Source organism: Echiichthys vipera, assembly GCF_963691815.1.
Source record: "Echiichthys vipera genome assembly, chromosome: 4".
NCBI classification, from domain to species: Eukaryota; Metazoa; Chordata; class Actinopteri; order Perciformes; family Trachinidae; genus Echiichthys; species Echiichthys vipera.
In genome coordinates, this window is record NC_139829.1 from 31435909 (window position 1) to 31457152 (window position 21244).

Sequence of the window (21244 nt, forward strand, 5' to 3'; positions counted from 1 at the left end):
TGTTTCATTTACAAGTTAAAACTCTGGTCGACATTCTGACCCCCCCGACACACATGCACACAATAAAACCCCTCCCCGTGAGCTCGTATCGCCCTCCCTAGCCTCCAAACCACACGCCCGCCTCTGCCGCGTCTCTACCTTAGCTTACAATGCTAAAAACACAAGGCTTACGTATGCTAACGTGTGTTGACGTGCGTTTATCAGAGCGTGGACTTTCACAGTCATAAACCAGTATTGGAAACAGACTAATGGAGGCTGTTTATGGAACATCTACAACAATAAAACACAAAGATGACCTGTTGAACAAAAAATCTGCTGACTCAGCATCTGTTTCCGTCTCCATGGTAACAGACGCTCCGGTAGCTGAGCTGCTAAGCTAATCACTAGCTGCTCAGAGTTTACAGAGAGGGAGGGAGGAGTGGGAGGGCACGAGGCGGGATGACGAGAGGCAGATGGGACGACGGGATTGGACGAACGTACGAGCCAATGGGAGCCATCCGTCCCAGAAGGCTCCCATTGGTCAACTTCTATGCAGGCCTACGACTGATAGACTGACTGGATTTGTTTGGTTCTTTTTGTTATTCACGTCGTGTAGATCGGACTACAGGACCATAATCACCGTATGAACGATGTTAATAACAATTACCAATGTTCCATATTCCAATAGACCATAGCTTTAAATGCAATCCAGTGTGTCACACACCTGTTCTCGGGTGTTTGCCGCCGTAACCGGCTTTCACTGAACTATCAAAACAGAGTCACATGCTTGCGGTTGACAATCGTGCGCTGGAGTGGGCCCGCGGTCCTCGCCACTCTGCCCTGCGTGCTCTGTGTTTAAGTGCGACAGGTACATCCGACATGAAGCGGCGGGTTAAAGAGTTCAGGGGAGACACGACAGGTGAAAGGTGAAAGAACCTCATTGACGTCACCATGACACTCCCCCAGTTGATTGTTCACAGTTATTTTTGTATTCCAAGTTTTCTGAAACATTAAGTTTGAATATAAGAGAATAAAATACGCCATTAACTTAAGAAACATGCACTGATTTGCAAACATTTCCAGAACAGGAATCATAAACATTAGATTATGTCGACATAAGTTCTTACAGAAGTGGTTTTGGATGTTAAAAAAAACTGTTTCTCCATGTTTTTAGGAATAAAATGTGAATATCTGAACGAACCCCTCAGTAAAAACATTCAGAACATAGAGAGGGACGTCACTGGAAAGGGCGGTGTCTGTAAATGAAACTGCAGTGCAGTCTAAATTTTTAGAAAAGGGCATTTTATATGTTTATGTCTATGTTAACAAGGAGCCTGTGAAGGTTCTCATTTGTCCAGGTCGTCGTTCTCCTCAAAGCAGCTTCAGTCCAAAGCAACTGGACTTGGTTGTTTGTCAGGAAGACGTTTCACCTCTCATCCAAGAGGCTTCATCAGTTCATGTACGCATCTGACCAGGCTGGGACTGGACCAGGACCAGGACCAGAACCAGGACCAGGACCAGGACCAGGCTGGGACTGGTCCAACTAACTGATGTGGAGATCCAGGTATTTAACCTCTCACAAGGCCGATGATGTCACTGGAACCCTTTGTGCTCCAAGTAGCAAAAAAACGTCGTTAGAGTGGCTGTTCACAAATGGCCTCCTGTGACCCCAACGACTGTCGTTCAGACTCAATAGAGCACTAACGAAGTCGAAACCAACTTCCCAACCAACGCACTTGGATCACAAAGGGTTCCAGTGACATCATCGGCCTTGTGAGAGGTTAAATACCTGGATCTCCACACCAGTTAGTTAGACCAGTCCCAGCCTCGTCCTGGTCCAGTCCCAGCCTGGTTCTGGTCCTGGACCAGTCCCAGTCAGAGCCTGGTCCTGGTCCTGGTCCAGTCCCAGCCTGGTTCTGGTCCTGGTCCTGGTCCAGTCCCAGCCTGGTCCTGGTCCTGGTCAGATGCGTCCATGAACTGATGAAGCCTCTTGGATCAGAAGTGAAACGTCTTCCTGGCAAATAACCGAGTCCAGTTGCTTTTGACTGAACTTGCTTTGAGGATTAACGAGGAGAAATCTACACACAGAAGTAGAATAAATGTTTCCAAATCTAAAAATTAACTGTAGTGTCTCCACTTAATCCTCAAAATACAGATAAAAGTATGTGATTTAACAAAATGAGCTTGTATACAGAGTGTCAGGTGGGCGTACTGGACAGCAACATAAAGGTCATTAGTGCTTTATTCTGATTCATGTTTCTTTATTCTTTGTTTTCTAATGAGGACGACACCAGAACGTCTTTTGAGTCATTCTGTTTCTAGAAGATCCAGCTCTTATTTTCAGTTTAGAAGAGACAATATTAAACGATGTCTTCATTATTCGACAAACGTAAATGCAACGTAACGTCGTAATGAATAAATAACGAGTGAAATTCCAGCGTAAAATCATCACGTGGTCTTTTTTTTTGACACTTTCATCGAGACAGTTTTTTTTCATGTAACAACTATTAACGGAGAAATCCTGTAGAGTCGCTAACAGCCGGACGGGGCTAACAGTGATTAGCTCGGGGCAGCACGGTGAAGGCATTCAAAGGTCTTTTTTAACCACTAATGCTGCTGAAAATAACAGCAAACCTCTGCAGCAGCATGAGAAGAGTCCCTACACACACAACAAAGCACCAATGGGCTCCTTTCACTGTAATGGACTTTACTATGAGAGGAGCTGGTACAGGGGCCAGTAGGTAAGTCTTTAAAACACTCTTTAATAAACTCTGGCTTCACTAACTACGCTGTTGCTGCTTTGTTTTGTGTGTAGGGACTCTTCTCATGCTGCTGCAGAGGTTTGCTGTTATTTTCAGCAGCATTAGTGGTTAAAAAAGACCTTTGAATGCCTTCACCATGCTGCCCTGAGCTAATCACTGTTAGCCGCATTCGGCTGTTAGCATCTCTCCGGGATTTCTCCGCTAAAGTCCCAGGAGGCAACAATTGTTTGATCATATTCGCTGAAGCTAACAATATGCTAGAGCCTGTTTTTGGTTTTGCAAATATACACGGCGCCTGTATCATCCTGTCCACTCAGCACAGACTCAGTCATAGTTCGTGCACACGCCACAGACCCCCCCCCCCCCCCCCCCCACCCCACTCCATCATGTTACAATATCACAGACACACGCCTCAAGCTAGCATACACTAAATGACGTTAGCAGTTGCTATCTATGAGTAAGTTAGCCAGCCTACCTCGATGTAGCGTGTACTCCATGCAGTTTATCGATAAGAGAAGACACGGGCGCATTCACAGGAATCTGGTGCACGCGCACTTACGAGCACTCGATTGGAGAGAGAGAGGGAGGAGCTCGGTGGAAGAGGGGGAGGGGCGTGAGAGTCGGAAAGTCCATCTGCAAGACTTGCCCACTGCAGTTTTAATAGTTTTTACATGAAAAAACTGTCTTGACGTCTTATTTGACGAGTGCAAGTGTCGAAAAAAGGAATTCCACGTGAATAGAAACATCTGTTGGGGTTGAAGTGTGACCGTCACAGGTCGCTAAAACTCTCCACTGATAGGAATATCTGTAATATTCCTGTATCTACGTGAAACATAATATCTCATCAGACGCCCGGAGGACAGCCCTGCCGGCCTTATCGGCCCCACACACACAGTATCAGAAGCCTGAACCGCTGCTCTGCGTGTTTGTAGCAGTCAGTGCGTCCGTGACACTTATATGTCGAAATGTAACAACAACTACTCTCCAGAGAGCACATGACTCTCAGCGGTGAAGACAATGGGAGTCATTTTCACCCTCTCCGTCACAAAGAACGACCGAAAAACGACGACAGGGTCAAAAAGCAGCGTTTGCGATGTTGTGCAGCTCAACTTTTCTCACTGTGGACATTTTAAAAAGAATCATTCCTTGTTTGTCTGTTTCAAGGTATCGTAGACAATCACTCCGCCTGCCTTAACTCAATGTCTGCCTGAACACACACACACACACACACACACACACACACACACACACACACACACACACACACACACACACACACACACACACACACACACACACACACACACACACACACACACACACACACACACACACACACACACACACACACACACACACACAAAGAGACACACGCGCACACACACATCTTGGTTTTCCAGTTGAGCTAGCTGTGTTAGCACTCTGTACAGTATATTTATGTCGTGAAGTGAATATCTACTGCAAGATGAAGATACATTTCAACCGATGAAGTTCTCCGCTTTATGTTGAGGTCAAATCGCTACTGTCGTGGAAGTGATTCTCTTGGTATTGCCTTTGTTTCCGCTCTTACGTTTTGGATTCTCCTGTGAGTTGACGGTCCCTTCTTTAACTGAAGTGTTTTTTCTTTCCTCACAAAAAGAAGAATGTGACCAAAACATTGTTTTCTTTCAATATATTTTATTGTAATAGCATCGAACCATCAATAAATTTCAGTGAAGTAAAGCTCCCCTTGTGTGTGTGTGTGTGTGTGTGTGTTGTGTGTTTTATGTCACAACATGGATTAACTGTGCACCGATGATACACACTCCGCACGGACGTGATTCACTACAGCGGTCGCAGTGCGGCTGTTGTTCAGCCTCGTCTCATTTATCACTTATTTAACACTTTACACACATTATTCACATCAGTCACATTCAAAAACATAAAACATCACTTTTAAACATTACTGGAGAGGAAAAGCATCATTCAGTGTATGTGAATGGGCATCAGTCTCACTGTGACACCTGTCATTTCACCATTAAAGTGTTTTAATTGTGATTTCTTTCATATTTTAAAGCGTAATTATATTTCACGGTGGAACAAAAGGCTTCAGAGGGAAATGGATCCGTTGCTTATATTCAGAAATCTACGCAAACATTTAAAGAACAGGAATATTATTAGAAACCAGAACGCTGCTAAAAGAAAATGGGTTAAAATGGCTGAAGGTCCCTTCGCACGATCCGCGGTGAAAACGCTTTGCTCCGGCCGCGCCGTTCATTTCCTATGGAGGTGGCATTAGCGCCCGGGGAAGCGGCGCGCACCGCTCAGATTAGCCTCTCTGCCGCTGCGCTCAAAGTTCAAATCAGTCAAACTTTGACCTTTCAAAAGCTCGACCAATGTGATAGAAGCTTTGAGTGTGACGTTTAGGTTTCCTAGGCAACCAGAGAGCGACATCAAGCCGGTTATGAAGATGGAGGATTGTGTGTCAGAGTTTCCCGAACTATTTAACGTTACATTAAAAGTCGTATCACAATCTCTAGTCACACCAGGTTTGTGAAGAGGCAGTTGACAAGCTAACTGCTGTTTTTATGCTAACGTTGATTTAGCCGTTTACTGGGTCTCTGCGCCCGACCTCGCGGTGAGCCCAGTGCAGAAAGCTGATCATGTGACGGCCCCTTATCTGCTAGCTGGTCAGAGAAGATGCTCTCTTTCTTTGCTTCCCCTGCGTTTTATTCAGGGGAGGTGGTACCTGGTCAACAACAGGCTTTCGGGATCTAAGGGCGCACTCACACTGTGCCTCCGTCCCGTGCCCAAACAGGTTTCACGGCTAAAGTCTGGTTCCTTTGACCAGTGTGAGTGCAACCGTACCACGTCTAGGAGCGGCACGGTTGCTGTCCACGGCCCGTTTGGGAGAGGTGGGCTTTAGTAAAGCACGTTTGCACATGTACGAGCACGAGCATGCGCACATGCACGAGCACGAGGCCTGCGGCGGTTCTGAGGTCATTTCCTGTGCGCCTGTTGGGACGTAGAAAAAAGAAGGAGGGACCATGCGTGGACATTTCAAACAATGGCGGTGAAAGGTTCACGTTGGTGTGATGCGGAGGTGGAGTGTTTACTGCAGATTTGGTCGATGAAAAGATTCAAAAACAGTCGACAAGACGCACAAAAACTCTGAGGTCTACGGAAAGATCTGGAAACAAAGCCACGCATCGCCATGACGTCATCAATGCGTGTGACGTGTTACGGCGTGATGACGTATAGGCAGCAAGAAGCATTCTCCGAGGCCCAGGTAGTGTGAGTACAAACGGGCCTGGAGGGGGGGACAAGGACCCTAAAGCACGGGGCACGGGACGGACGCACAGTGGGAGTGCGTCCGTAAACATCTTCCTGAGAGGATTTAAAGGAGACACCCGGCGTGTTCAAGTCAGTGTGGACACGTCAGAATTTTGTGGTTGTCTCTGCTACAGTGTTGCATCTGTGGCTGTAACGCAACCACATAAAAGTCTCCTGTACTTGGCTGTTTTCATCATCATATTCAACTTTTTTTTATCAATAGGCACAGAGGTCAGGGGGTTCAGCCTCGAACGCCGAGGTCTAACGACACGCCTGATGCAGACATTTGTGATTAACACTCACCACCTCCTCCTGCTGCTGTTTGACAGTGACTGTGGAGCTACAGTCTCATTTAAAACTGTGTGTATTCATCTATTTACAACAGTAAGACCGTAAACACACTTTACTACTTGGTTGTCCGCGCTGAAAATGAAAATCTGAGACATGAACGACACTATCTTGCTGTATTGGGGCCAAAGGCTTTTGCTGTTAGCGGTGAGATGGAGTTACTACTGTACTGTAAAGCTATTTACATGACGTGATAAGAGCATTTTTGTATTTGTTTTAATGGAAAATGAAGGAAGGACAACGGCAGCTGAAGTAGGAGGTCGATGGAAGGCTTTATTCCCACATCTGGTGACTCTAAGCCAAGAACAAGTAAGTATGTCCCCTGTATGTCATAAGTATTATATTTCTATTAACTGACGTGTTCAGATGTGCTGATGAGATTCTGCAGCCACTACAACGAAGGCGATTACTTTTCCAGGTCATTCAGCTGAAAACAAAAGCGGCGTGTGTCTTTCCAGAGACAATACAAAACATCAGACAGACACAACTGTCTACAGTGTTCATCAACACGTCCTCACACCTAAAGAACAGGACAGGTCAATTACAGCGACTCCAAAACCAACAGATGAGAGTGTTTAAGTCAACACTGTGAAACGGCCTCACAGTGACTAAATCTGGTGAGAAAAGAAATGAAATAACGTATTTTCCGCACTATAAGTTGCACCTAAAAACCTTCAAATGTCTCAAAAGCCGACAGTGCGTCTTATAATACGGTGCTCCTTATATCTCATCTCATCTCATCTCATCTTCAGCCTCTTATCCGGGGTCGGGTCGCGAGGGCAGCAGCTTTAGCAGGGGACCCCAAACTTCCCTTTCCCAGGCCACATTAACCAGCTCTAACTGGGGGATCCTGAGGCGTTCCCAGGCCAGTGTGGAGATCTAATCTCTCCACCTGGTCCTGGGTCTTCCCCGAGGCCTCCTCCCAGCTGGACGTGCCCGGAACACCTCCCTAGGGAGGCGCCCAGGGTTCATCCTTACCAGATGATCCTGAACCACCTCAACTGGCTCCTTTCAACGCAAAGGAGCAGCGGCTCTACTCCGAGTTCCTCACGGATGCTGAACTTCTCCCCCTCTCTCAAAGGGAGACTCCAGACCCCCTCCTGAGGAAACACATTTCAGACACTTGTACCCGCAACCTCGTTCTTTCGGTCGTGACCCAGCTTTCATGACCACAGGTGAGGGTAGGAACCAGGACTGACCGGTAGATCCAGAGCTTTGCCTTCCTCAGCTCTCTTTTGGTCACAACGGTGCGGTAGAGCGACTGCAGCACCGCCCCCACTGCTCCGATTATCCGGCCAAACTCGCACTCCATCGTCCCCTCACTCGTGAACATGGTCATACCATTCCCTACCTCCTTATATATGGACCAATATTGAGCCACAACAGGTCTCCAACTACGGTGAGCAGCCGCCGACTCTATTTTCCCCGTAGAAGAAGTAAAGCGCGGTGCATGTTGAGATATACGACTGCGTGAAGCGTGCCGTTTCATTTCCATGTGTGTTTGTGTAAAGAGCCCAAAATGGCTCCTGTTAAGAGACGCGCTTACGACGCAGAGTTTACACTCAAGGCCATTAGTCACGCAGGAGAACACAGGAATAGAGCAGCAGCCAGAGAGTTGAACATGAACCAATCAATGGTACCGAAGTGGAGGAAGCAACAAGACGACCTCCCCTGACTGTTATGTTGACGTTCCCTTCAGCGCAGCTCCATCTAATGGATGCAGAACGTAACCCCAGCCTCCACTGTAGCGTCTGTTCTATGCGCCTTATAATGTGGTGCGCCTTATAGTGCGGAACATATGGTAGTTAGGGTTCCAGAAAGATCCTGGATTGGCTTAAAATAAGTCACGTCAGGCGTCGGTTCACTAGAAACAACCTAAAACTTGGACACGAACTCAGGTGACTTGGAAAGCCGTGTGTTCGTTCGACCCCGTCTGCCACCCCGACCTCCTCCTCGTGCTGAGTTTGAGTCTGTGTTCACGTCTAGCAGGCTATTAACACTGGTATCTACCCGTCAGGTCTGACTGACCACAACAGTTTATCTCGTGTGGGGCGGGTTTAAGACGACTGATGGAGGAGCATCATGGTCATTAACGTAACTGCTGTTCTCCATTCAGCAGTTGTTAAGGGGCGTTCACACCAAACGCGAAAGACGCAAATTGAGAAGCAAGACGCCGCACAGATAAAGCCTCTGGAGCAACGCGAATAACGTTGAAAAAATCTAACTTTTGAAGCGGCATCGCGCGGCATCGCGCGGCAACATCCAATCAGTGTTGAGATTGCTGTAAGCGTCACTGAGGATCACCAAAGCCGCCATTGTTGCAGTCCTTGGGGGGACTCAGACTGTTCCTGTGGATATAATCCAGAAGTCGTCAGCGCAGAGTGAAGCGTCTCCGGGTCTGATCTACAGGAGGTCGGGCAGCACCTGAACGGCTCCGGAGGTTAAATCACTGACGGCCTGATCTCACTGCAACACACCGCCTCTTTTAAGAGCCACACACTTCATCTGAGAGCTCATTTCTGTTCTTTTAGAAGCATTTAGACCCCTGTTAGCATTAGCATAACTTCCATTTAGCACGCACTAGAGTAGGCTGAGCCGGGGGTTAGCTTCAGTTAGCTAGCAACCTCGGGTGCTACCTGTGATTGAAGCGATGATTAAAAGTGTAACCAACGTGAGCAAGCGCTGTGATACAAGCGTCTCAGGCGATCGTGTTTGGTGTGAAGGCAGCTTTGAACCGCTGAATGAGAAAGTTCTCACTCTGATCAAACTGTGAAACTAGGCAGCGCTGATCGAACATGAGTCACGATTCTCTTCCTGTATTGTTGAATTCTCTCCTCAACTGTTTTCAGAAACACATTTCAGTCACTGCTTACCTGCAGGACTTTGACTCTGGCCACCAGGAGAACCTCAACCTGCACGTGTCGCTCAGTGCATCATCATCATTTGGTGGCTCTGATTGGTTTTAGGTCTAATTGTGTCTGTTCTTTTAATGGATCTTGGAAATTGGAAATGAACGGAGAGGTTCAAGACTAAGGGGCCGTCCACATGAACACGGGTATTCTTGAAACCGCGTTCGTCCTTTCATCCACACGTAACCTCAGTTGTTGCTCCTGAAACCAGAGTATTTTGTGAGCGGAGTCCAGGGTGAACTTTTTGTCAAAGTCCCGTTTCAAAAGGTCGTGTGTGGACGGGAAAACCAGTGTCTGACGTCACACTGGGCGGCGGTAAACAGTCAGTTTCATCCATGGAGACGTGTGGAGCGCTCTAGACGTGACCAGCTGACGGAGGAGGATTTTGCGGGGCCAATAAAAGGTTCGGTTTCAAACATGAACCCGTGTTCGTGTGGACGAGGCCTAATACTCATTTGCCAATCTGCTCCACGGCACCGAAAACCTTAGTGTGTTAAACCGACTGTGAGCTGACACAGATATGGACGTGTAGACGTTACATTAAATGATCATTACCATGAAAAACAAACGTCAACACTGTATTGGTTCCAAAGCTGAGGACTCACAGACTTTGGCAGTGAGTCCGTGGCGTCACCTCAAACGCGTCCATTTTGTTGGCGAACACTGATCTGAGAACAGAACCGTGACAGTGTGAGAGACGGTGATGCTCACTTCTTCATATTTATTTTATTCTACCTCGCAGCAGTGTGTGTGTGTGTGTGTGTGTGTGTGTGTGTGTGTGTGTGTGTGTGTGTGTGTGTGTGTGTGTTGGCACTGCACTTCCTCAGGTGGGATCCGTGTGTGTCCAGTCATCCATTCTTCTCCGGCGTGGCGCGTGCTTACTCTAAATTGCGTATCAGGATCCACTCCATGTGGGGCTCAACAACCTGAGGGGAAACAAAGTGAAAGAAACGAGTTAGCTACGACTCCCGGTTCAATCCCGTGTTTAATGTTGTTGCATCTGAGGAGTGCGAGTGTGTTTGCGTACAAAAGAGAGAAGAGAAAGGGGGGGAATGAAAGGTAGAGTGAGAGAGAGAGCAGGTGTTGGAGTGCTTAATGGCTGCCGGCGTGAATAGCTAGCTCAGCCTGCTCCTGATTAAGGGAATGAACTTCTCCTTTGTCTCGTCGGGCAACAATGAGCGCCGAGCGGCACTCAAACGTCATCCATCAGGCGCTGCTCGCAGACGGCTGAACGTCTAATGAGTCCAAAAACTTGCTTTTCCCCCGACTGCCAGGCAATTTAAAGCCATTGACTGTGACTTGGAAGTGCGGGGACCATCTGTTGTGTTCGCCCGCACATTCAGATCAACAAAAGGCACCGGGGCAGTTTTCACACAGGCCTCATGCGCTACACCGCGCAGGTAAACAGAGACGATCTAGGGGCAATAAAACCCCCTTTGGCTCTTTCTCCCCCGGTCACTTGTCAATTGTTAAGACTCAAGTCATTATTAGGTAATGCTTTCTGCAACACTAAGTGCTTTTAAAGCGATTTGCGTGAAAGGAAATTGTCTTCTGTGTTAAGAACGAATTAAGAACAAAGGTAAAACACCCTGAAAACAACATTCAGACCATCGTTACACACTGAACACTTATATTTTTATTATTTTACGGACTATAAGTTGTTTCGGAGTTTAAGTCGCACCAGCTAAAAAATGCTTAATGAAGAAACAAACATGTTTAAGTCACGCTGGACGTTAAGTGGCGTTGTTTGTGGAGATGCATGAAGCGCAAACACCAAGAAGCTCCCCCCGCAAAGTCATTTATATCCATCGCCTTGGCAACGACCTGGGCGTGGAGACGCAACTGCACCGCGGACTCCCTCTCCCTGCAGCTCGTGGTTCAAGCACCCGTTTGTGAACTTGTTCCTCTGCTGTAACCATCAAGCTTTTAGCCGTAATCAGCTGTTTTTGCCTTCTTTACTGCAATAAGAGAATCCTCCACTTCTCCCCCGGTCCCTCACAAGTTTCTTGTTGACTCCAGACTTTCTCTCTGCTGCTCTGAGTTTCATTTTTGGGGGCGTTTGTGTTCAGGTGTTCTCAGTTGTCTTTAAAGGTTGATGTTTAAATTTAAATGTTCAGTGGTACAGGAGTAAAAGGAGGAGCGGATGCTGGCACACGAGCCTCAAGCGCCCTCTGTCAGTGTGAAAATAACCAATATTCATTCATCTTCAGCCTCTTGTCCCTGTCGGGGTCGCAGGAGCCGATCCCAGCTGACATCGGGTGTGAGGCAGCTGTTGCTGCTGAAACCAGAGTTTTTGTGACCTGAGTCCACGGTGAACTTTTTCATGGTCCCTCCTTCTTTTTTCTATGTCCCAACAGGCGCACAGGAAATGACCTCAGAACCGCCGTAGGCCTCCTGCTCGTACACGTGCGCACGCTCGCCCACCTCTCTCAGACGGGCCGTGGACGGCCAGCTGGCAGCAGTTGTGCGTGGAGCGGTTGCACTCACACTGGTCAAACGTACTAGGCTTTACCCGAAAAACCGGTTTTGGCCCGGTACAGAAGGACAGTGTGAGTGCGCCCGAAGTATTGCTAGAGGACGCGTCTACGCCATGGCTGGTGTCTGTTCAGGACTCAAGGAAGCGCAGAATAAATCCAGAAACATGTTTTCTTTTTACTTTAAAGGCTGTGTTGAGTTATTCCCTATGGAGTGTGATTTAAAACCAGACAAAGAGACGGCACGTAGAGCTCAATGCATTCCTACCACGCAGGCACGGAGGGCACAGGTGACTGCTGGGATTTCACACATATATATATTGTATTCGCTGTTTTCAGACATGTTTACGTGATGGCATTGATAAGCTGTACACATTTATTGAGAGATGTATTTTCCCTGGTTCTGTCTTCACCGCGGGGTCAGACACCCGCAGTACGGAGCGCACGCCGTTCAACCCACACCTACACGCACAATCTTCAAAGTACTCATTGAGATTTAATTGGACGGTTGATTTCTTCCTCGCTAATTTTCAGGTCACACTGATAATATCTGGATTGAATTAGATTCATTAATCCCTGGGTTCATTTGATAGAAACGTCCCTTTATACGACAGTAACCCTACAACACAAAGTTAAAGGCCGCGCCCCGTCGCCGGTGAAATCAAAGGATACGAAAAACAGGAGCGAGTACTCAGTTTGTTTGGTTAAACAGATCTAAACTAAAACGGTCAGGATCAAGGTCCTGTCCGTCTCTTCCCTCTTCCTTTTGTGTGAGTTTGTCTCCCTCTGTCTGTTTCTCCTGCTTGTGTCTTTCCCTGTGTGTGTGTGTCTGTATGTCTGTTGGAGCTGGTCGGCGTGGTTCACTCCCAGCTGTGGCTCGTCTCCTCGTTAACGCAAATGGATAAAGAGCCGGATGTGACCCACGTCTGGTGCCGTGGCCGTCCACGGCCCGTTTGGTAGAGGTGGGCTTTTGTAAAGCGCGTTTGCACATGTACGAGCACGAGTGTGCGCACGTGTACGAGGCCTACGGCGGTTCTGAGGTAATTTCCTGTGCGCCTGTTGGGACGTAGAAAAAAGAAGGAGGGACCATGCGCGGACATTTAAAACAATGGCAGTGAAAGGTTCACGTTGGTGTGATGCGGAGTTGGAGTGTTTACTGCAGATTTGGTCGATGAAAAGATTCAAAAACAGTCGACAAGACGCACAAAAACTCTGAGGTCTACGGAAAGATCTGGAAACAAAGCCACGCATCGCCATGACGTCATCAATGCGTGTGACGTGTTACGGCGTGATGACGTATAGGCAGCAAGAAGCATTCGCCGAGGCCCAGGTAGTGTGAGTACAAACGGGCCTGGAGGGGGGGACAAGGACCCTAAAGCACGGGGCACGGGGCACGGGACGGAGGCACAGTGGGAGGGCGCCCTTAAAGAGTGAACATACTGTTCTAGGCTGTGTGGGGTCAATAACACGTGAAGTGACGATAGAGACGTACCTGATGGCTTGAACCCCGTCAGCTGGACCACCTGTTTGAATTAAAAAGACAGACTCAGTCCACCTTTAAACAGTATGCTACAACAATACTGCAGTGATAATGCACCCACACGCTACTCACTTGGTTTCCTGACGCTGGTTTTAAAGAGAAACTGACAAAGCTTTCCTTTCTGAAGCTCTCTGAAAGACAAGAACGCACCTATGTTGGTTTAAAGTTTGCATTTCTCCTCCAGGGCCAACACACATTCGTGTGCAAGGTGAAAACGTTTGTGACATACGAGCAACACAAAGACATACAGACAATATGAACATGGATGACAAAGGAATCAAAGAGTGCAGATCTCTGTTATTTTGTTTTAGGTTTCAGAGTTTTGTTGTAGCTTTTCAAACATAGAAGACGACAAACAGACGACTTCAGCGGTCATAGAAAGCAGGTTAATATTTAAAAAACTAAACTAACTTCATATAATAATCAGATAAGATTGAGCTTTAGATCTCTTTAGGACAGGATTCCCCCGTGAGATGGACCACCTCGTTTTCGAGGGGGTTACCTTTCTAAAAAGCTGATCCCATTCAGAGCAAGAGGCGAGTGCCGTTCCTTCTTTAAACAGGCAATAATTGTGCATATGTTGTAAACAAGCCCCGCCCACAGAGAGAGCGACTTCCTGTTTGCTCCATCAGCGTCAGTTCTCTGAGTGTCCACTAGGGGCAGGTTTCATAACAGAGCAGTTTCTCATTGAGCCCCATGTTAAACAGGCCGTTAACACAGCATCATTAAACCTGTTTAAGGACAAAAGAACATTCTAGTCTTTGTGTTTAGCTCAGATCTCCATGACAACACTGAGGGGGAGGGGCTAGTTTTTATTTTATTGGAGGTTAAAGTTTATGAATAATAGGGGCGTGGCCTCGTGAGTGACAGCTAGCCTCTGGCCCTCACTTCTCCTCGGAGGTAAACGTCAGCCAGATGGACGTACGCCCCTCCCCCCAACGTCACATACATGCCCTTTTTTGGTAAGAGGAAACGAGGCAGAGTCAAAGTGACAAGATGGCGACTCCTGTAGGCGTGGAAAATTGGATCAAGTTGAGGGACCGGACCCTGACGGAGACGCTACGTCCAGTCTATGGTTTCACCGTACCGCGAGCCCCAGGGTATGACGCCTACCGTTCTTGATGACCAATGATGTGGAGGTGGAGCTGGGGGGTCCAGAGGTGTCACTGGTCTCAGGACTGGAGGGGGTGGGCGGACTGCGGCCCCAGGAGGTTATCGGGGCCCTCTGGGAAGGGAGGAAGCTGGTCGGCTGGGAACAGTTCTGAAAATACACGACGGCACCAGCATCAGAAGCGCTAAAGTGATAAATTTATCATAAAGTATAATATGTGGACTCTTCTATTTCACTGCTTAAAAAATGATAATTGCAGACACAAAACGTCAGAGTTCCTCTAAAATGTATCCTGTGTGCTGTGCTGATGGAGCTTTTTACTCACTCACCGTGAAAGATAAGGCCTTTCTCTTTTCTTTGATCCTCTTTATGGCATTCCTCACCTAAATGAGAAGCAGTGTTTACACCCACTGGTTTGGCAGCCGCACATACCGCACAAAGATACATTCTGATATTCAGGCGGCAGCACTGACAATGGGCTGAATGCCTCCTTACCTCACTGTTGTAAACAGCATACACTAAGAAGATATACAGGCCCTGTGGAGGAGAAGAAGAAGAAGAGAGGGACGTGAGGCATGTGAAATGTGGAAAGCGGAGAAGAATAAATTCCATTTCCATTCACACGGCTTTTTATTGACAGCACCTCCATCAAGTCAGTTTTATACTCCAGTCAAACTCTGCTATACTTCGTACCGACAAAAAGAGAGCGGTGGGTTGCAAAAACCCTCCTTGTGCTCTCGGCCTGTGTGGTTTCCCACTCCCCTTTGGCACGAGTGCAGTTGGATCCAGCGCTCAACGCTTAGCTGAGCTGAATCCAAGTTGGATCTCTCCAATCTATCCGTCCATCAGTGCCAGAAATGTAATTTGGAAAAGATTGAGGTTTGTTGTCTCCTCCATGTCCACAGATGTACAGAAGAAGAGGAGATACTATTAAAGTGTGACCCCTTTACTCAACTATACCTAGCCCGACCCTCTTCGGACCGGGTTTCGCTTGAAAAGAAGGCCAGCGCCCTAATTAGCGTTGCTTTCGTCAACGAAAAAACGACGAAATATCTCGGTCAACGAACCGTTATCATGTGACGAAAACTAGACGAGATGAAACTAAGGGCGCACTCACACTGTCCTTCTGTACCGGGCCAAAACCGTATCCTACCGTAACCGTAGCCTAGTACTTTTAAGCAGTGTGAGTGCACCCGTTCCGCGCATAACTGCGGACAGCGGGCCGTCCACGCCGTCCGCTTGAAAGAGGTACGAGCACGAGCCCTACGGCGGTAGCGTTATGTGCGCCTGTTCGGACATAATAGATAGAAGGCAAACCATGCGCGGACATTTAACAACAACAACAATGGCGGTGAAAGGTTGACGTTGGTGTGATGCGGAGGTGGAGTGTTTACTGCAGATTTGGTCGATGAAAATATTCAAAAACAGTCGACAAGACGCACAAAAACTCTGAGGTCTACGGAAAGTACCCTAAAGCACGGGGCGCGGTGCGGAAGGACAGTGTGAGTGCGTCCTAAAATGCTGGGCATGTGACGACGACTAAGACGAAATATATGATGCAATTTCGTTGACGAAAAACGAGACGAAACAACGTTATTTCGTCACGTTATTATTATTATTGTTTTGAAGTTTCTCTCCCAGTCTCGCGTCTGAGCGACGTCACTTCCTCAATCCCCACACGCGCATTATTTAGATTCTGAAGACGCCGCTGCTGTGGGTCAGTGCTAACGTTAGCGTTAGGGTTAGCGACAACTAACAACAACGCCAACTTAGGTAAGTCGAGTCATAACGTAACGATACTTTCTGTTTTAGAAAGCTCATGCGACATGAGGCTACGGTTAATGTGTCGGGTTTGAACGCTAGCTTTAGGCGTTAGCCACTAGAGCTGCGAACGTGTGTGTGTGTATTTATTTGTGAGATTGTAAAGTGTGTTTTTAGTTCCTACCTGACTGACTCACCCTATAAGGGCGCACTCACACTGTCCTCCCGTCCCGTGCCCCGTGCTTTAGGGTCCTTGTCCCCCCCTCCAGGCCCGTTTGTACTCACACTACCTGGGCCTCGGAGAATGCTTCCTGCTGCCTATACGTCATCACGCCGTAACACGTCACACGCATTGGTGACGTCATGGCGATGAGTGGCTTTGTTTCCAGATCTTTCCGTAGACCTCGGAGTTTTTGTGCGTCTTGTCGACTGTTTTTGAATCTTTTCATCGACCAAATCTGCAGTAAACACTCCACCTCCGCATCACACCAACGTGAACCTTTCGCCGCCATTGTTTTAAATGTCCGCGCATGGTCCCTCCTTCTTTTTTCTATGTCCCAACAGGCGCACAGGAAATGACCTCAGAACCGCCGTAGGCCTCGTGCTCGTACACGTGCAAACGTGCTTTACTAAAGCCCACCTCTCTCAGGCGGGCTGTGGACGGCCAGCTGGTCGCAGTTATGCGCGGAGCGGTTGCACTCACACTGGTCAAACGCACTAGGCTTTAGCTGAAAATCCTGTTTTGGCCTGGTGCGGAAGGACAGTGTGAGTGCGACCTAAAACTAGACTAAAATGCTCAGACTTTATTGACTAAAACTAGACTAAAAGTAAAACAGGCCGCCAAAAACAACACTAGCCCCAATGGACATGTGTGTGAAGAGCCTGCCGTCGTAGAGCAGGGTGAGATGGGATAACAAATATTGAGATAACAGTGCACATTCACTGTCTCTCCTGGAAGACATTCATAGTGTTACAATTTAACCGTGCTTACTCTCTCAGTGGGCGTAAATGTCAGCTTGTTGCTTTCAGAAAGTTACAGAATCGCTGGGCAACTATCACCTTCTATAGCTCCAACCATTGTCTGTAAAAATGCTTCTGTGCTTTAAAAAATTCAAGCCGCTGTGCAGTTTCTCAAACCTCCATTCCTTCTCATGTCCATCAGTGGGGGACTCCTCTTGCTCCCTCTTGATTTGTTACCTCAGTAAACATTTTCCTAACGAGTTGAGGGTCTCAGACCAACATCTGAAAAGTTCAGTTAAGAGACTGACAAGCACGTCTGTTGGCGTATACTGGTGCCTCTGTCTGCCACCTCTATGATTAAGGCTCGATCCAGTTTAGGCAACGATTGCAAATTGAAGTAAATAGATGTCATTGCTCAAATAAACCAACAATGGCTGATGGTATAGGACCCAGGGTGTAAACAACCTGCAACCTCCTGTGTGAGGCTCTGTAAACCAAACCATCCTTCCTGTGAGGTTTAACTGTTCTAATGATGCTATTCCCACCATTCATTATTGTGTTTGCGTGTAAAGGTAAAAACACTAAAGTGAGCTCTGATCTGCTCCAGCGTTGTGTTTGCGTGTAAAGGTAAAAACACTAAAGTGAGCTCTGATCTGCTCCAGCGTTGTGTTTGCGTGTAAAGGTAAAAACACTAAAGTGAGCTCTGATCTGCTCCAGCGTTGTGTTTGCGTGTAAAGGTAAAAACACTAAAGTGAGCTCTGATCTGCTCCAGCGTTGTGTTTGCGTGTAAAGGTAAAAACACTAAAGTGAGCTCTGATCTGCTCACGCTGGCTCACGTGGCGTACGTGTTTCTGTGTGTTATTCACCCATCCATACAACGCTGGCAGAGGCTACAAGCTGCAACCTGCTCATCAGGAGCGATAAACATTCACCGCTGCAACATATAGACAGACCGGGGGAGCTGAGGGTCAAACCGTTGATCTCTCAAATGGAGGACGACCCACTCTGGCACTGAGCCACAGCCGCCCCAGTCCATTTAAAGTATTATTTTAACTTTGATTATTTGGTATAATCTTATAATTATGTGACTATAAATGACAGAAATAGAGTTGCTTTTATGTAGTGTGTGTGTATGTGTGTGTGTGTGTGTGTATGTGTGTGTGTGTATCTGATGGACAGAAGCAGATGTAAGATTTAGTGATTTAAGACACTGTGACCAGTTTAGTCCCTTAAAACCTGCTGATGTTGCAGTATTAGTCAGCCCTGCTTTGCCGTAGCGGCTCTGATTCTCTGTTTCCTCGGCCGTGAGACTCCGCGTAATAATTTTCTTTTATAGACTTTTGAAGCAGCCCTGTAAAAAAACAAAACTCTTCTCTTGAAAGATGAAGAAGAAGGAGGGCTGGCCCGGCATTATCCTCCTACCTACACGAGGAAGAACTCCTACTGTAGCGTTATCTGCCCTCGGCTGGACACTGGCAGTAAATCTAAATTAACTAGCAGCTCTGTGAGGGTCACCCAGGGGCCGGCTCATTTTGATTAATAAAAGACCGGGGGACGAGCGCGGAGGGGTAGGTGGGGTAAGAACAGAGACAAGACGAGGAGAGAACCAAGTATGAGAAAAACAGGGACGGCGTACGGGAAGAAGTTGGAGTGAGGGAAAAGTGTCTGAGAGAGGAAGTAACTGCTGCGTTATCAGGGGAGCTGGAGGTAGATGTGGTATGACCTGCCGTTCAAAGGACTCTCTGCGTACTCCTACACACACACACACACACACACACACACACACACACACAGACACACGCACGGGCGCAGATGTGTGAATACAGTCAGTTATAGTGTTATGGCAGATGGAGACGTAGACATTACGCGTGATACGTTGCGTGTGCATAGACAACACTTAAGAGTAACGACACGTAAACACACTATTCGACAATTCACCACGGCGTCACAACAATAACATTCATTCATCTTCAACCGCTTGTCCCTGTGGGGTCACAAGGGGGCTGGAGCGAATGTTTCTTGCTGCCTATACGTCATCACGCCGTAACACGTCACACGCATTGATGACGTCATGGCGATGCGTGGCTTTGTTTCCAGATCTTTCCGTAGACCTCGGAGTTTTTGTGCGTCTTGTCGCCTGTTTATGAATCTTTTCATCGACCAAATCTGCAGTAAACACTCCACCTCCGCATCACACCAACGTGAACCTTTCACAGCCATTGTTTTAAATGTCCGCGCATGGTCCCTCCTTCTTTTTTCTATGTCCCAACAGGCGCACAGGAAATGACCTCAGAGCCGCTGTAGGCCTTGTGCTCGTACACGTGCGCACGCTCGTGCTCGTACACGTGCAAACGTGCTTTACTAAAGCCCACCTCTCCCAAACGGGCCATGGACGGCAAGCGTGCCGCTCCTAGACGCTGTACAGTTGCACTCACACTGGTCAAAGGAACCAGACTTTAGCCGTGACACGTGCTGGCGCACGGGACGGATTGACAGTGGGAGTGCGCCCTAAGGGTCTACATCGGCCTATTTACTGATTGTGGAAAAAATAACAGAAAAGGGTCTTATGTCCTATGATGCTATGACCCACCTGAGCAGCAGATATGCTAAGATGCTCTGTGAACCTTTCTGCTGTCTAAGTGGGAAAGTGGGCTGTGTCACTGCTGCGGTGTTTCGCGGAAGCACAGCCGGAGCGAGTGGTGAAAACACGGAATCGGCATCGAAGTCAAACACCATTCAATCAAATGAATCTGAGGTGTGTAACGAAGCTGCAGCATGGAGGTAAAGGCTGTAGCTAAAATGCGGTGTGGAGTGGAACTACGCTGAATTAGAGACGGTAAAAGTGGATGGGTCCAACATCATTGGTCTTGAGAAGTGGGTTGGTCTTGTCCCGACGCCCATGGCCTTGGCCCTATTGTCGAAGGTGCTTCGTGTGCTTAAACTAGGTAAGGGAAAGGCAAACCGGCGTGGCCTGGTTTGGCTCGGCTTCACTGCTGAGCAGGGATACGTACAGTGGGCTTTTAGAGCTTTCTCATTGAAAACCACAGAGATGAGAGAAGTGAGGGTTGGGTGGTTTACCTGGACGGCGTTGAGAGCGATGAAGACGTAGGCGACCACTACCGACAGGTGGACCAGCACGCCGCACAGCCAGGTCAGACCCAGCACCGGCAGCAGGATGAGAACCGGACGGGTCACGGCCCTGCGAACATACACAGAGTGCACATACATGAATCCACAATGCAAAGCAGTAAGAGCATGAATTACACATGCGCTCCCATGCGTGTGTAGTCTAAGGGCGCACTCACACTGTCCTTCCGTCCCGTGCCCCGTGCTTTAGGGTCCTTGTCCCCCCCTCCAGGCCCGTTTGTACTCACACTACCTGGGCCTTGGAGAATGCTTCTTGCTGCCTATACGTCATCACGCCGTAACACGTCACACGCATTGATGCGTCACGGCGATGCGTGGATTTGTTTCCAGATCTTTCCGTAGACCTCGGAGTTTTTGTGCGTCTTGTCGACTGTTTTTGAATCTTTTCATCGACCAAATCTGCAGTAAACACTCCACCTCCACATCACACCAATGTGAACCTTTCACCGCCATTGTTTGAAATGTCCGCGCATGGTCCCTCCTTCTTTTTTCTATGTCCCAACAGGCGCACAGGAAATGACCTCAGAACCGCCGTAGGCCTCGTGCTCGTACACGTGCGCACGCTCGTGCTCGTACATGTGCAAACGTGCTTTACTAAAGCCCACCTTTCCCAAACGGGCCGTGGAGGGCGAGCGTGCCGCAGTTATCCGCGGAGCGGTTGCACTCACACTGGTCAAACGCACTAGGCTTGACCCGAAAAACCTGTTTTGGCCTGGTGCGCCCTAAAAGACCACCTCCTAGAGGGCTCTTTAGCACATGTTTTGGCTCCTAGAGGGCACTTTAGCACACGTTTGGCTCCTAGAGGACACTTTAGCACATGTTTTGGCTCCTAGAGGGCACTTTAGCACACGTTTGGCTCCTAGAGGGCTTGGCCCGGTGCGGAAGGACAGTGTGAGTGCACCCTGAAAGACCACTGAAATAAACTTCACATCTTATTGCGG

The 21244-nt window shown here is 48.0% G+C and overlaps 1 protein-coding gene across 1 annotated transcript in view; it reads right to left on the reverse strand.

Annotated features, from left to right (window-relative positions):
* Nucleotides 1-10098: 10098 nt before the first annotated feature.
* adgrd2 (adhesion G protein-coupled receptor D2) overlaps nt 10099-21244 on the reverse strand; it is a 48366-nt gene continuing 37220 nt past the window's right edge. Inside the window, exons 19-25 of the mRNA XM_083912248.1 lie at nt 20235-20355; nt 14931-14972; nt 14765-14818; nt 14438-14585; nt 13397-13455; nt 13277-13307; nt 10099-10236 (exon numbers count right to left, since the gene is read on the reverse strand). Of these exons, the coding sequence (XP_083768374.1) occupies nt 10229-10236; nt 13277-13307; nt 13397-13455; nt 14438-14585; nt 14765-14818; nt 14931-14972; nt 20235-20355 (463 nt within the window). The 3' untranslated portion in view covers nt 10099-10228. The remainder of the gene's footprint in view (nt 10237-13276; nt 13308-13396; nt 13456-14437; nt 14586-14764; nt 14819-14930; nt 14973-20234; nt 20356-21244) is intronic.